Below are 16,185 nucleotides of genomic sequence, written 5' to 3' on the forward strand. Positions count from 1 at the left end.
ACGCCCTGGTTCTGTTTCTCAGGGGATTTGACTAATTCTGATTATTATTATTAATAAGCCGGCATTGAACTCGCTGGTGAACGTGGCTGGTTAAACACATTATTCATCTTTTATCAATACCCCATTAATCGAGCTACTTCTTCACCCAGCCTTTTAAGATGATGTACTTTAGGCTATAACGGCGCAATTCAAATTTCTGATAGGAAGCCGCAGCTCTTCGTTTGGTTCTTTAAAAATATTCGTAGAAAATAAAACGTAGGCTCTAAATGTGTTCGTGGACGGAGCGATAAAGTGCTGGATTTATTGGCATTGTTGGGCCCCGGTGTTATCCACAGTGCAGAAACCTTTAGGCTATATTAAATAACAAAGCAGAGGGAGAAGCACGGGTGGATTACTGAATGGCCAAACAGGCACGTGCCCAAAGGGACCATAAATTCAGGGGCCCTGACTCCAAATGTTGCTGGAAAAAACACAAAATTACCAAAATGACCACAAAGAGACAAAACAATGACTGTAGGGATGCAAAAATGACTGGAAATACACACAAAACAATGACATAGAGACAGAAAATGATGACAAAGACATACAAAATGATTAAAAATAGATGTAAAATGACCACAGAGAGAAACATAAAGGCTATATAGAAATGTAAAATGTCTTAAATAGATGCAAAACAACTCAAAATGATGCAAAATGTCTACAATAGATGCAAAACCATCACAAAAAGATGCAAAATGTCTAGAAATAGATGCAAAACCACCACAAAAAGATACAAAATGACTAAAAATAGATGCAAAACCACCACAAAAAATGCAAAATGACTAAAAATAGATGCAAAACCACCACAAAAAGACACGAAATGTCTAAAAATAGATGCAAAACCACCACAAAAAGATGCAAAATGACTACAAATAGATGCAAAACAATCAAAAATGGATGTAAAATGAGAACAAAGAAAAGCAAATTGACTACAAATCAACTAAAAGTCGACTCTTTGAATTTGGGGGTTTTGTTCCTACACAGAAAGATGCAAAATTACTAAAATGACTAAAAATAGATGCAAAACCACCACAGAAAGATACAAAATGTCTAAAATTAGATGCAGAACCACCACAAAAAGATGCAAAATGACTAAAAATAGATGCAAAACCACCACAAAAAGATGCAAAATGACTAAAATTAGATGCAAAACCACCACAAAAAAGATGCAAAACGATCAAAAATGGATGTTAAATGAGCACAAAGAGAAACAAAATTACTACAAAACAACTAAAAGTCGACTGATTGAATTCTCTCACATGTCTTTGCCCAAAAGTCACATCATAAAAGACAACAGTTCCATAACATCATCGTTGTAAAGAAACTAAACATGTGACGCTTTTGCTTATTGACTCATTTGCTGATTAAACTTGAATGGATCCCTGAGCAGCGTTTAAAGAGCTTGTCTATGGTGTTGATGGTGTTCTGTGCTGTTTTGTAACTTTCACACAGTAAATGCTGTTGTCAGTGCAGTGGTGCGTGAAATGTTCTTCTTCATATGAAAAAAATGTTTTAATCAAATATTTAAATATATGAAATATGCATTATGCCTGTTGTATGTAATTTGGAGGAGATTACAAACACTTTACAAACTTTTTAGGTCAATTAGAAGTCGGTATTTCTGTGACAGTGTTGGAAAACAAAATGGTATCACCTACAGGCATGACTACCCCCCGGTTCTGCATCTATTTTAGACATTTTGCATCTTCTTGTGATTGTTTTGCATCTATTTTAGACATTTAGCATTTTTTATGGTGGTTTCGCATCTATTTTTAGTCATTTTGCATCTTTTTGTGGTGGTTTTGCATCTATTTAAAGTCATTTTGCATCTTTTTGTGCTGGTTTTGCATCTATTTTTAGTCATTTTGCATCTTTTTGTGGTGTTCTGCATCTGTTTTTGGTTATATTAAGACTAATTTTTTGTGTGGTTGTTTTGTGTTTATTTTAAGTCATATAGCATCTCTTCCTGGTCGTTTTGCATCGATACAGTCATTTTTTTTTTCTCTTTGTGTTCAAATTTTGTTGTTTTGTTTATATTTCATTTAGCATCTCTTTGTGATCATTTTGTGTTTTGTTTTTAGCAACATTTTCTTAGTCAGAGTCCCTGGCTGCATGGGCCCCTGGCTGCATGGGCCCCTGGGCCTTTGTCTGGTACACCTGTCCAGTAATCCATCCACGCTTACAGGTGTGTCCTTTTCTTATTTCCCATGTTCATCCCACAGTTAAAGTCAGATTAAACAGTTTTTTTAAGCACGTCATGTTGAAAGAAGCGTTCAATTCACATGAATCTTGCAGAAAATATAAGAAATGAACTACAACAGATTCAAACAATGACACTAACTTACTAAATGGCTCTAACTCGTGACACTCATATTTCTAAAATCCTGGACACAGTTTGGAGAAATGTGAGTTATGATAAATCCTGCGTTGACAAATTGTTGAGCAGTCAGAAAGGGAATGCAACATAATCCGTTATAAGGGAACTTGTAGTAATCCTCGAATTGGCCAAATAAGAATATTAGTCAGCGTGAATATCAGTTTTATTAAATGGACTCTTTGGTGGCTCACTGAGAGCCTCACAGGGACGACGGGAGTCTGTTTTTTCAGTCCCGTCAAAGAGCTGCGGGCTGCTAAAATGATATTTTTGATAACAATGCCTCTTTGTATGTGTTAATATAAATATGGGCTTTTAAAAAACCCAGGCTTCAGTTTTATTTACTACCTCTTTGGAGCCGCACTGAAACATATCTGTTAATTTCAACAATGCAGTGTCTTTATGCGCATTTTTAAATCCCCGGCACACCCGCGCCCTTTGACACACATAGCTCTAAGCCATGGCAAATTTGGAGCACAGGCGCCATGTGCTGTACTCCCTATACAACATTAAAACAGACAAACATCCCATTAAACGACCAATGACAGCACATCCTCGCGCGGAGATGCTGGGAGGGGTGGAGGGGTGGAGGGGGGAGGAGGAGGAGGAGGGGGGGCGCTCTCGGTGGGTGGGACAAACGAGCGCTATAGAAAGGGGGATGCTGCAGCCCCGTCCCCCTCATATCTCACTCCACCCAGCCCTAGAATAAAAACCACCGGTGACGTGCGCGCAGGGAAGCACCCAGCAGTATGTGCGCGCCCACGGGAGGGGCCGACAGAAAATGGCGAGTCTGTGCAAAAGGCAGCAATGCACGGTAGAGAGGCGCGGCTTTCGGCAGGAACTTGACTCTTGGAGGCACAAACTCATTCACTGTGTAGGTAAGCTCGCTTGGCATTGTGTGTGTGAGTGTGTGTGTCGCGGTCCGGCGCGGTCGGAGGGTGCCGGTAACTGTGTGTTTGTTTTTTGTTTTTTGGGGAGGGTAGAGCAGAGAACCGCGGCTGTAATGTCCACTTGGAGGAACCTATAGGCTCTACATGAAGCTGTCATTTTTCTGTTACGCACGGCTGTTGCCTGGCGCCGCCTGCCTCCCACCGGACGTGTCCAAAAAAAAAAAAAAAAATTCAGCTCCCAAGTTTTCGGGCTCGTGACAGGCGCGTCGGCAGGTGTTTGTCACCTGCACGCTGTGTGTTTGTGACCTGTTCGGCCGCCGGGTGTTGTTTGGATCAGAGAGTCGGTGGTTTTTTTTGGAGACACGGGGGTTTATTTATATATTATTCCAGAGCTGTTTATTTATTGTAAGCAGGGCACGTCACGTGTGCAGATGGAGCTGCGCCTCAGCCAATCGGCTCCCCAGCTATAGGCCGGCCCGTGCCCGCGTGCGCGCCGCCGGGGCTGAGTTTTTGGTGGTGGTGGTGGGGAAGGAAGGAGGGAGGGAGGGAGGGCTGTGCGCGCTCTCAATCTCCAAACATGACCCCCCCTCCCTCCCCCCATCTACTTCCCTGGAAATCGGCTTTTGGGAGCGCGCATTGCTGCATTGGGGGAAATGTCAGTGGGAATAATTTTGTATTTTAGGCGGAAGGTAAAGGCGGTGGGGGGGTGGTGGTGGTGGTGGGAGGGGGGTCGACAGCAGGGAGAAATGCCTCAGTGCTCGCCTTCAAACCGGGATCGGTACTTGTTGAAACGCCGCTCCCGGACGCGGCGGATCAACTCTGCGGTTGAGCTTTTTTGGGTCCGGAGCGGTTTGGCATTAAGACATATTTGTGATTTTAAATGTTTATGACAGCACCGCGTCTCCGTGGCCCCGCAGCGGCCGTGACGCGCGCGTGTGTGTGTGTGTGTCCGTCTTTGTCTGCCTAAAAAACAAAAAGAGAGATGAAGAGCCAGTTCTTGACCTCTCCCTGCTTTTCTCACCAGCTCGCTTTTATTTTGGATTTTCTCATCCATACACCCCCCCCCCCACACACACACACACACACCTCCACCTCCACCGCCAACCACCTCCTCCTCTTCCATTTCTAGTGTATTTCATTAGCTCAGTGTAATCCGGATACACCGACCTATGCCGATATTATGGCAAGATTATCATCCACTCTTCGCCTCTGATCTCCTAACCTCCCCGGGTTTCCTCGGCTCTGCGCCCGGGCTCTGTAATCTGGCTTTTATCGGTGCTATAAAGGTATAAAAAGCACCGCAGAGTCGGGGTGTTGCGGCTCCGCTTGTTTTAGGATGCACTTCTGTGGTCCAGATGTTGCGCGTTGAACTGTCACCTACTTACCCACCCGAGCGCTTTCCTTAATAACCCGCATGGCCTGATTCCGAGCGGGCTTTTTAGTAAAGAAACCCTCCTAATGAAGGGATGTAGTGTCAAATTAAGAGGTTGTGTAATCTCTGACCTCCAGCATAAAGCCGAGGGGAATCAATCAGCAGTGTAAACAAAAGCCCCTTTTCTCCATTTGGCTCACTCCATCAGTTGATGTGTGGGATTTTTTCATTGAGATTATTATGGTACACCAAAATGTGCTTTTTTTTTACTCCACAGAAATGAGCTCTAACCTATTTTCTAGTTCCTTATGTTGATAAAGATAGCAGCGCCTGCTCTGTGCCCTGCTCCTGCCTTCGTTTGGAGTCTAATTAGTGCAGTTTTAATGCTTTTAGTGGGTCACAGGGTGTGAGTTCAAAGCAGCAAAGGGTGGCGTTAACACATTTTGGAGGGTGGCAGTAGCGCTGGACGATGTGACGATGCCGATTATCGATAAAAAAGTGTTTATCGTGCATCGTTTCTATGGTAATGTCGGAAAAACAATCGCTTAATGTGGTTGCAGCAATTTTTACGCCATTTGGACGCAGGTTTACATTCTGACCCTGGCACGTTTTGTTCAGTTTGCACTGAAGTTCTTCATAAAATGAGAATATATATATATATATATATATATATATATATATATATATATATACTTATATATACATATATGGGAACAGAACATTTGGCCATATTGCCCAGCTCCATATGTTGCAGTCATCATGAAAAAGAGATACACGTAAATCTATAAAAACACACACTGGACGGATGTAATTCAGGTATCTGAGTGAGGCTGCACGTCCCTATAGGAACACTATAATGATACCAACGTCAATAGAGACACAATAAGCATGATAAACATACTGTAAGCTCACTATTATGCACATTGAATCTATGTTTCACAATGATACCACAGGGGATACAAGTACCACAAAGCAGAAGAATGGACTCACAGTTGGATGCGTGTGTGTGTGTGTGTGTGTGTGTGTGTGTGTGTGTGTGTGTGTGTGTGTGTGTGTGTGTGTGTGTGTGTGTGTGTGTGTGTGTGTGTGTGTGTGTGTGTGTGTGTGTGTGTGTGTGTGTGTGTGTGTGTGTGTGTGTGTGTGTGTGTGTGTGTGTGTGTGTGTGTGTGTGTGTGTGTGTGTGTGTGTGTGTGTGTGTGTGCGCGCGTGTGTGTGTGTGCAGATATATAGGCTCTGTGTTAGTTCAGCATATTTCTTCATTTCTGGCTGTTGACGTTCATTGGTTCGCTATGCGTGACGAGTTTTAGGGCCGAGCGCGGCGGCCGTGGTTATCAGCAGTCAGATTGAAGTCTGACATGTTTGTGTGTTTGAAGGCTAATTGCCTCGGAGAGTGTGAGAAACTGGAACATCATGAGATTTGTCTTCTGACCAGCCGAAGAACGTGTTTCCAAAAGTGGAAATCAAAGAGTTGAAACCAGAGAGTTGCAGGCTCAGTGAGTTTTAACTTTAATTGGATTTATTTTGAGCAATTTGAGCAAATCTGTGCATTTGTTCGAACATTCTTAGAGCTGAATGTTTTATCATAGAAGCAGCGGCAGTGTTCAACAATGCTACGCTGCATTCAAAATCATATGGTAAAAGAAGGAGCATCAAAATATACTTTTAGTACCAAAAGTAAAGTTACTGTCGTGCAGAATGACCCGTTTCAGAATCATATGACTGAAACGTTGTTATAAGTGTTTGTCACTTTAATGTTGCAGCTGGTAAAGGTGTTAAAAGTGTAGTTTTTTCATTCATTCATTCATTCATCTTCAACCGCTTATCCCGGGGTCGGGGTCGCGGGGGGGCTGAAGCCGATCCCAGCTGACATCGGGCGTGAGGCGGGGTCCACCCTGGACAGGACACCAGTCTATCACAGGACACATAGAGACGAACAGAGACAGACAACCATTCACACCTACGGGTGATTTAGAGTCATCAATGAACCGAACACCTGCACGTCTTTGGACTGTGGGAGGAAACCGGAGAACCCGGAGGAAACCCACGCAGACACGGGGAGAACATGCAAACTCCACACAGAAGGGCCCCAGCTGGGATGCGAACCTGGAACCTTCTCGCTGTGAGGCGACAGTGCTAACCCTGTAGTTTTAATCTTTAATATTACATCATTTTTCAGCAATTTCTCATTAATAATCTGAATCTGCAAAGAATCTGAAGCTGTCAGATGAATGTAGAGCAGTACAAAGTATAAAAAAAGCATCAGAAATAAATACTCACATGAAGAACTAGTCCCTCAAAATTGTACTTACTCTAAGTCCAGTACGTGAGTAAATGTACTTGAGTACTTTCCTCCAACAAAACCAGTACGTCCTTACAGTAAAGGAGCGTAACGGAGCGGATGTTTGGCCTAAAAAGGAAACTCAATGACCAGACGAGTAGTTTCAGCTCATTAAAGAGATTTTTTTGGGGGGGAATTGGAAAAATGCACGAGGTTAAAAACTTAAAAAACTCTCGATTTGATCTTTTTCTTTTAACAGCTTTGTTATTTCAGCAGTGATCAGGTTCCCAAATCCTAGTCTGAAGTGAAGGGATGCAGCCTCATCACGCCGCCGTGTGCTGCACTGATACTTATAAAGTAGGGCCACATGTGCCAAAGAAAGGTGAAGATTATTAGTCGGTAGCAATTAAAGCCGGGCTGCTGATTCCTTTGGCACGTATTCTGGGGGAAGAGAGCGCAGCTAATTTGATTCCTGAAAGGTTGTGGCAGTGCAGGAGAGAGACAGACTGCGTGTGTGTGTGTGTGTGTGTGTGTGAAAGAGAGAGAGAGAGAGAGAGAGAGAGAGGTGTGAGTCTGAGTTGCAGATTGCTTTTTAACTTCTCCCAGCACAGTGACGGAGCCACTGGCTGAGCTCATTGTGGAGGTGGGTTTTACGGTGAGCGAAGTTCTCGCTACAGTGATTATCCGGTGACTTATTCGACCACTGGTAAAAAAGATTTTGGGCTCTTCGACTCATCCAACAGGCTGGGGAGGTGCGATAATGTCCAATGAGAGGATAGAAATGGGTTTTGCCATAGCTTTCCCTTAACCCTCCTGTTCTCCTCAGGGTCAATTTGACCCCATTTAATGTTTAACATCTCTAAATAATGATGTCTTTCTTTGTTTTTTTACTTTATATTTATGACTTTTCCTCATTTTATGGGGAAAACTCATAAAAAACCTAAAATTATCATGATTATATATATTTTTTTATTGTTCTTATCGTACATGTACTTGTGTCATCGGTGTTCCTTTGGGTCAGTTTGATCATCTGGATGATTTAATCATTATTATTATTGTTTATTTTACAATTCAAATATTATATGAGGTCAAATTCATGCTGCTGTCCTTGATAACGGACGTTACTTTCATTCCAGATGTTACAAAAAACACAAAATAGCACTTAAAATAACAGACTTACTTTAAAACACACACACAGAAATCCCTCCATGCAGTTTAACATCAGTGATATTTTTCATTTTGTTAAATAAAAACATAAAGTACCCGACTTCACTTGAGTCACACATTGATTATGATCATTTTCCAGATGTTTAAACTGCTACGGTCAAATTGACCCCAAGAATAAATGGTGTTAGTCAAATTTGAGGGCAACAGGAGGATTAAGGATGAGCTGTTTTGGGTCGTAAAGTGCCAAAATATGTTGAAAAAAACGTGGATCAGTGTTTCCCAAAACCCAAAACGACGTCCTTGAATGTCTCGTTTTGCCCACGACTCAGAGACCTTCTGTTTACTGTCACAGAGGAGGAAATAAACCCTTTATTTTTTTTAATAATGACTCAAACCCATGATTCAATTATCAGAATAGTTCATTAGTTTAATAGTTGACAAGGCCTCTGGGAAGATCCAGGACCAGGTGGAGAGATTAGATCTCCGCACTGGCCTGGGAACGCCTCAGGATCCCCCAGTTAGAGCTGGTTAATGTGGCCCGGGAAAGGGAAGTTTGGGGTCCCCTGCTAAAGCTGCTGCCCCCGAGACCCGACCCCGGATAAGAGGCTGAAGATGCGACGAGATGAGATGAGATGTTATATATTTTCTTGTTATTAACAACCTGCACAAACACAAACCTCTCTCTCTCTCTCTTCCCATGTCCCCTGTGCAACCTTTGGGGTGAAAATCTAATTTTAGATCTGCATTTTTTCTTCAGATTTGATACTTTTGACACAATTTTGACCCAAAGATATCGAAGAATAAGGACATAAATACATAAATATCCACGCTGAGATCAGAGACGCTAAAAAACGGATTTATCAGAATGGTTGCTCATCAATATTCTGTTGATACACCAATCGATTCATTATCCATCATCGCTGTCACATGATCAGACGTGTCGGTCTCTCGCGCTGCAGGTTTTTCGGGTTTATTTCCTTTTTGTCGACTTCTAATTAACCAAAGAGCTGCTGATTCTGCGGGAGGCTTTAAACGTCTATAAAAACAGCACGCCTCTCCTCTACCTCACCTTCGCGTCTCCACGTGTCACATCATCCATTTTGGGTTTAGTGTGTCATAAAGTGAGCAAGATCTCCCTGATTTATTTCTGTATCCACCGAGTCCCTCGATTACCCGCTGTACTCAGGAGTCAAATCCTCGTCTTATCGAGTCAACAAAATCCCTCCGTCCCTCTCCCCCCTCCTCCCTCCCCCCTCCTCCCTCTAAGCGGACGGCTTTTATTTCAGTAATGGACAGATGGACGCCCCGAGAGATCTGCCTGCCACTTTCTCATCTTGCTAATTCTTTTCATGGGCTTTTTTTTTGAAAAGGAAAACAAAACATGGCACATCTATCGGGAGCTGCTGGGGAGAGTGGCAGCGATCCACCCATTTGACTAGACCTGGTGCCAACACTGTAAATCTCTGAGCACCCTCTTCATTACAAATGCACACACACACACACCTCCTTCGACAGTAATGTGTGTGTGTGTGTGTGTGTGTGTGTGGAGCTATCTCAGGGGCCGATCCTTGCCAACCAGGAGCCCCGTGGGAGGAGGGCTGCTCTCTTTGGGGCGGAGGGGGAGAGGGGGTGGTTGACTGCAATCTGTGGAAAAGCAAAATACACCACTGGCACTGACAATGTCGACAGAAGGTGTGTGTGTGTGTGTGTGTGTGCATGTGTGTGTGTGTGTGTGTGTGTGGACCTTTTTATGTATCCAGAAAACGTCCACTGAGCACTGTGCTCTTTTCCAGAGCCATCCCGCCTCACATTCAAACACACTAACGCGCCTTTATCCGAACTGCCAGAAGGATTCAAATCGTCGCTGTTCGTCCCAGGGCTCCCGCGGATCCTCAAAAAGTCTCAAAAGGCATTGAATTAATCAATCTAATACATGAATTGTTATTAAAATATGTTAAATTACACTTTAAAGGGTTTTAAAAATGTTAAAACATGGGAAATGGGACTTTAATTTTTCTTTTCTGACGTGATTAGGCTCAAATCTCATAATAACGCCTCAGGATCCCCCAGTTAGAGCTGGTTAATGTGGCCCGGGAAAGGGAAGTTTGGGGTCCCCTGCTAAAGCTGCTGCCCCCGAGACCCGACCCCGGATAAGAGGCTGAAGATGAGATGAGAGGAGATAATTGACATCCATTGTTTGTTACTGGGAGGGTCAGTCCTGAGCCAGTTTTTAGTAATGGTCTTCATCCCGGCCAGCAGAAGAATCCTGATCAGATATTGGTCTCCATTATGCACCGATCCATCCAAAGGACCGAGGTACAGAACAGGACAAGATGTAGAAATCACACATCCCAACACACACTCACAGAGAACTGAGTGAACCTCCCCCCAGAAGGGTTGTACGGTACATTTGTGCATTTCCAAAAGACTCTAACGACGGTCGTTGGCACTTGGAGCACAAAGGGTTTCAGTGACATCATCGGCCTTGTGAGAGGTTAAATACCTGGATCTCACACCAGTTAGTTGGACCAGTCCCAGCCTGGTCCTCGTCCTGGTCCTGGTCCTGGTCCTGGTTCTGTTCCAGTCCCAGCCTGGTCCTGGTCCTGGTCCTGGTCCAGTCCCAGCCTGGTCAGATGCGTACATGAACTGATGAAGCCTCTTGGATGAGAGGTGAAACGTCTTCCTAGACAAATAACCAAGTCCAGTCGCTTTGGACTGAACTTGCTTTGAGGATTTCAAAAGATGCGTTTGTAATGTGAATCCATGTCGTTACACAATCTCCAAAATGGCTGGTGAGCACTTATCTGATTGCTTTTGATTCCAGTTGTGATAAAATATCAAATTAGATGCTTCCAATTATATATTATTATTACATTCTCTCCATCTCAGTGACCGTGTCGTAGTTTGGTGTGCTTTATAATTGGTAACATTTCGTTTTTTAAACATATATTTTACCAAATGCCTCTCGCCGTGACATCACGATAGCGGAGCCAACAAAACAGTCCTGTGGTTGCAGCCGGGACGCGCAGTGCAAATGCTTTTGTTTATTGTGAAATTGGTCTTAAATTTCCTTCCAGGTGGCATCAAAAAAAACTCTTAAAAAGTCTTGAATTGAACTGACCTTGAGCTGTAGGCGCCCTGTATCCGCCAAACCTGAATCTGTTCCTGATGAGTAAAACATTTCATCGTGTTTTTGTTTGTAGCTTGTGAGAAAACAGTCAAATGTTTCACAAAAAAACCCTTTTTTTTATTCGACGTGTCAAAGAAGCCGAGTGTGACAGCTTTAAAATAACAAACTGGTTTGGAGTCTCAGGAGAGGAGGACGGCAGCTGACTTCCTAAAAAACGGTTGCTGTTATTCTTTAATGCAAAGCTAAGTCTTTGTTGGATCCTGTTTCATTTGCCCGTGTTATGCAGTTCTTCCTCCCCTGGGACTTTTGCGGTGTAACTGATGGGTATCTTTGAATTATTGGCATTGAGCGTTGGAGCGACTTCAAGAGAAGCGCACGCGAGTCTTGAAACCGTACGAGAGGCCAAAAAAGTTTGGTGTTAAAGTGGAGATGAAACTGGTCCGCCCATGAGATCATTAGCCGTCATTAACCTGGATTTAACACAATCCTCGGCTTCAGTTGGTTTCACTTGGAGGCGACTCTGTTAATTCATCAACTAGTGAGTCCATCAAGGGGAAATTAGTCCTTTTTTAAAGAACCACAATAAGTGTTTCAGCTTCTCAAATGTCAGTGTTTGTTGTGTTTCTTAGTCTTCCATAAAAAACGATTATCCGGGGTCGGGTCACGGGGGCAGCAGCTTTAGCAGGGGACCCCAAACTTCCCTTTCCCGGGCCACATTAACCAGCTCTAACTGGGGGATCCTGAGGCGTTCCCAGGCCAGTGTGGAGATCTAATCTCTCCACCTGGTCATGGGTCTTCCCCGAGGCCTCCTCCCAGCTGGACGTGCCTGGAACACCTCCCTAGGGAGGCGCCCAGGGTTCATCCTTACCAGATGATCCTGAACCACCTCAACTGGCTCCTTTCAACGCAAAGGAGCAGCGGCTCTACTCCGAGTTCCTCACGGATGCTGAACTTCTCCCCCTCTCTCTAAGGGAGACTCCAGCCCCCCTCCTGAGAAAACACATTTCGGCCGCTTGTACCCGCGATCTAGTTCCTTCAGTCATGACCCAGCTTTCATGACCACAGGTGAGGGTAGGAACCAAGATTGACCTGTAGATCGAGAGCTTTGCCTTCCTCAGCTCTCTTTTCGTCACAACGGTGCTGTAGAGCGACTGCAACACCGCCCCCGCTGCTCCGATTCTCCGGCCAAACTCACGCTCCATCGTCCCCTCACTCGTGAACATGATCCCGAGGTCCTTGAACTCCTTCACTCGGGGTAAGGACTCATTCCCTACCTTTCATTTCATCTGTCGTCAAAGATTTTGAAACCACTGTGCATGTCGAAGATCATCATCCAAACCATGAGTAAACTCCTTAAACTTAGTCCAATAATTAAATCGACCCAAATGTGCCCGAACCACCTCAACTGGCTAGTTGTTCCATAAAAATAAATGGAGTATTTTGGGGGATTTGGGCTCAAAAAGCAGTTTTTCTTTGCTGTTCATTGACATTTTATAGCCTGAACTGATTGATCAGAAAATAGTCCGCGCATTAATAGACAGCAATAAAAAGCCCCCATGACTTGCAGTCAGACATCCAAGGATCCAGGGTAAAATAAATGATTCATACCTATAAGAGCTCATAGTTGTTCTGTTTGACCATTATTAGTAAAAGGTAAAAACCCAAAGATGCCGTTTGCTCCCGTGGCCTTTAACCTGGTTTGTGTTTGTGTAATTATACTTTGACACCCACCTTTATAATGCACACGTGACCCGGTGTTGTTATTGTTCTGCAGGATGTTACCATATCTCGATGGATACTGTCACGGTAATAAATGATAAAATAATCTCCTTGAATTGATCTCACAGAGGCTGATACTCATCTGATAAATACATAAAAACATAAAGATGATGCAGTGCTTATCAGTTTTGATATCTGACTTCTGTCAGTGAAGCAGTAGCACGGATTCATAACCGCAGTCCTCTTTTGTCCGTGATGTTGTTAAATTGCGTACGTCCACAGAAACACGTCTTTGTGTGTCGTTGGAACCTGATTTCTCTTTTTATGTTTGCGTCTTTTCCTTTGTTCTTCTCCTAATATCTGTTCTGTAGCTGTGTGGGAGTCGATGCCAGGTGCATTTTCTTTCATTCTCGTTCTAGTTTCTTAGTTTGTGCACTCTCTGAACATTAGTGTACAAAATAACATAAAACATAAATAAGCAACGTGGCTATGAATCAATATACAGAACATTTATGCAGATGTATAACATTTTGAATGGTGCATATGATTTTTTTGACGCTTTGGAGAAGAGAAATCACAAATCTCCCTGAAGATTTTGCCAAATAAGCTTCTTCTCTCTCTCTCTCTCTCTCTCTCTCTCTCTCTCTCTCTCTCTCTCTCTCTCTCTCTCTCTCTCTCTCTCTCTCTCTCTCTCTCTCTCTCTCTCTCTCTCTCTCTCTCTCTCTCTTCCCTTTGGTCGTCTCACCAACGACCAAAGTCCTCCATTTCCTTAAACTAAACTGTATACACAGCTTCTGCGCCAAAATTTATGTAAGCGTTCCTGTGTGTGTGCGTGTTTGTGTGTGTGTGCGTGCGTGTGTGTGTGTGTGTGTGGGAGAGAGAGAGAGAGAGATCCTTTTGTTATGTGAGCTACCTGACCTCCTTAGTACAGTTCTTTGGACACTGACGCCATGTGGGCTCATGCACGATGTGGAGTTTATGTTTGGACTACACACACACACACACAAACACACACACACACACACACACACACACACACACACACACACACACACACACACACACACTCATGGAATGTTTACTTGGACCCGCCTTTTAGTGAACTCCTTCTTATTCTTCCATAGTAGCTTCTTTTGTGTGCAAGGTCATATTTGAGAAATTAGCTTTTCAGAGTATTTGCTCAGTGGCACGGAGGAACCTTTGTGCGTGCGCGTGTGTGTGTGTGTACTTCTATCTTTGTGGGGACACTTTTGGAAAGTGCACACATTTCGTTCTTCACTTCTTCAGAGAGCTGCGTGAGACTCGGTGGTTAGTAATGAGGATTACGCTCGGGGAAAAGCCTTATTATTCTAATGAGTGAAGCCTGAAATCTCCGCGCCTCCCTGAGAATTCAGTATTAACAGAATGGGAATAAAAGTGTGTGTCATTCAGACCGTCATTAACAATTAATTAATGCTAAGTAGCACCTCGGTATTCCTGAGCAAGAGGAACCGGCTAATGGGATAATAATGGAGCTGAGCAGTCGGTTAAGCAGTGTTAAGCTGTCATGGTTCGGAGTTAAAGGGACAGACCGCAGGCAACTGCTGCGAATCATTAGAGAAAGACATAAGAATCAGCAACTTTGGTAGGGTGAATAAATGTCTGTCATGTTGTTCCCTGAGTGATATAAACAGTAGAATTACAACAAACTGGTGTTTACAGTGGAGTGTTTTAAAAGGATCTATTTCTTTAGGTGTAATCACTCCCCATGTGCATTGTTTTCCCTATCGGTGGTTCGGCATGCGCAGTGGTATTCATGTTCTACATTAAAAGTAAACTGAGTGAACTTCATCTCCGTTTGAGAATAATACGTTTATTATTATGTAGTCGTAAAGACACGACATACAGGCTACAGCTGCAAGGATTAGTCGGTTAACTGATGAGTTTATGGACAGAAAAATGATCATTAACGCTTTTGATAATCGATTGTACTGAATATCTTTGGACCGTCAGACAAAACAGGACCTTTGAAGGTGCAGTGACTATTAGGGTAATGTGACATGTTGCATTTTCCCACTAGTTTCTAGAACGATACAATACGGGATTCTTGAGGCTCGTACTGATTTTTGGGGAAAAATCCAACATGGATACCGATAAATTGACTTTTTCAGCTCGAATGAAAATAGAAATAAATTCTACGTGGACCGTGCACTGAGGTGATTATGAAAAGGGGCTGCTTTCTGAAACTAATAACTTAAATAAAGGAATGTGTGCAATGTATTGAATTAAGTTTTATATGAATTTAAAGTTCAGCATCCGTGAGGAATTCGGAGTAGAGCCGCTGCTCCTTTGTGTTGAAAGGAGCCAGTTGAGGTGGTTCAGGATCATCTGGTAAGGATGAACCCTGGGCGCCTCCCTAGGGAGGTGTTCCAGGCACGTCCAGCTGGGAGGAGGCCTCGGGGAAGACCCAGGACCAGGTGGAGAGATTAGATCTCCACACTGGCCTGGGAACGCCTCAGGATCCCCCAGTTAGAGCTGGTTAATGTGGCCCGGGAAAGGGAAGTTTGGGGTCCCCTGCTAGAGATGAATTTAAAACGGCTTTATTATTCCTGAAACCAGGCATGGTGCCGTCGAACTCCAAACCATGTGTAACATTGTCAAACAACGCAAGATGAGAACTCTGAGAAAATAAAGAATAAAACATACATACACATCATGTTCAGTATCAGTCATCTGCTGAGGATTTAAATGAATTAAAATACCAGTGATGGCGTCCTCTCCAGGGTGGACCCCGCCTCACGCCCGATGTCAGCTGGGATCGGCTCCAGCCCCCCCGTGACCCCCGACAGGGACAAGAGGTTGAAGATAAATGAATGAATGAATGAAAATACCAAAAAGACGTGCTCTTCTAGTTTCTGACATTTTATGGAGAAATAAGGAAATAAGATGAATCGATGATGAATATAGTTCCTTGTTGCAGCCCTACCGCAGACACAACAAGGCAGTTTGTTTGGAGTAAATGAAGAGCTCTTCATATATTAATATATATATATATGAAGAGCTCTTTTCCAAAACGAGATAAAAGCCAAATAAAAAAAAAACGAGTCTATATTTCCTTGTTTAAAATGGTCTCAAGATGCAGTTCCTTTCCAAACCGCGACAGCGCCAAACCTATTTTTAGCCTAAATGCGATACGTCCTCTCGACCAATCAGAACTCAGTGAGCGTTCTATGCGAT

At 43.5% G+C, this 16,185-nt stretch overlaps 1 protein-coding gene across 1 annotated transcript in view; it reads left to right on the top strand.

The window, feature by feature from the left end:
- Positions 1-3,194: 3,194 nt before the first annotated feature.
- lcor (ligand dependent nuclear receptor corepressor) overlaps positions 3,195-16,185 on the top strand; it is a gene marked incomplete at both ends in the record, with an annotated part of 103,351 nt that continues 90,360 nt past the window's right edge. Inside the window, one exon of the mRNA XM_083936470.1 lies at positions 3,195-3,291. Within this exon, the coding sequence (XP_083792596.1) occupies positions 3,195-3,291 (97 nt within the window). The remainder of the gene's footprint in view (positions 3,292-16,185) is intronic.

This window comes from Echiichthys vipera, assembly GCF_963691815.1.
Source record: "Echiichthys vipera genome assembly, chromosome: 2".
Lineage (NCBI taxonomy): Eukaryota > Metazoa > Chordata > Actinopteri > Perciformes > Trachinidae > Echiichthys > Echiichthys vipera.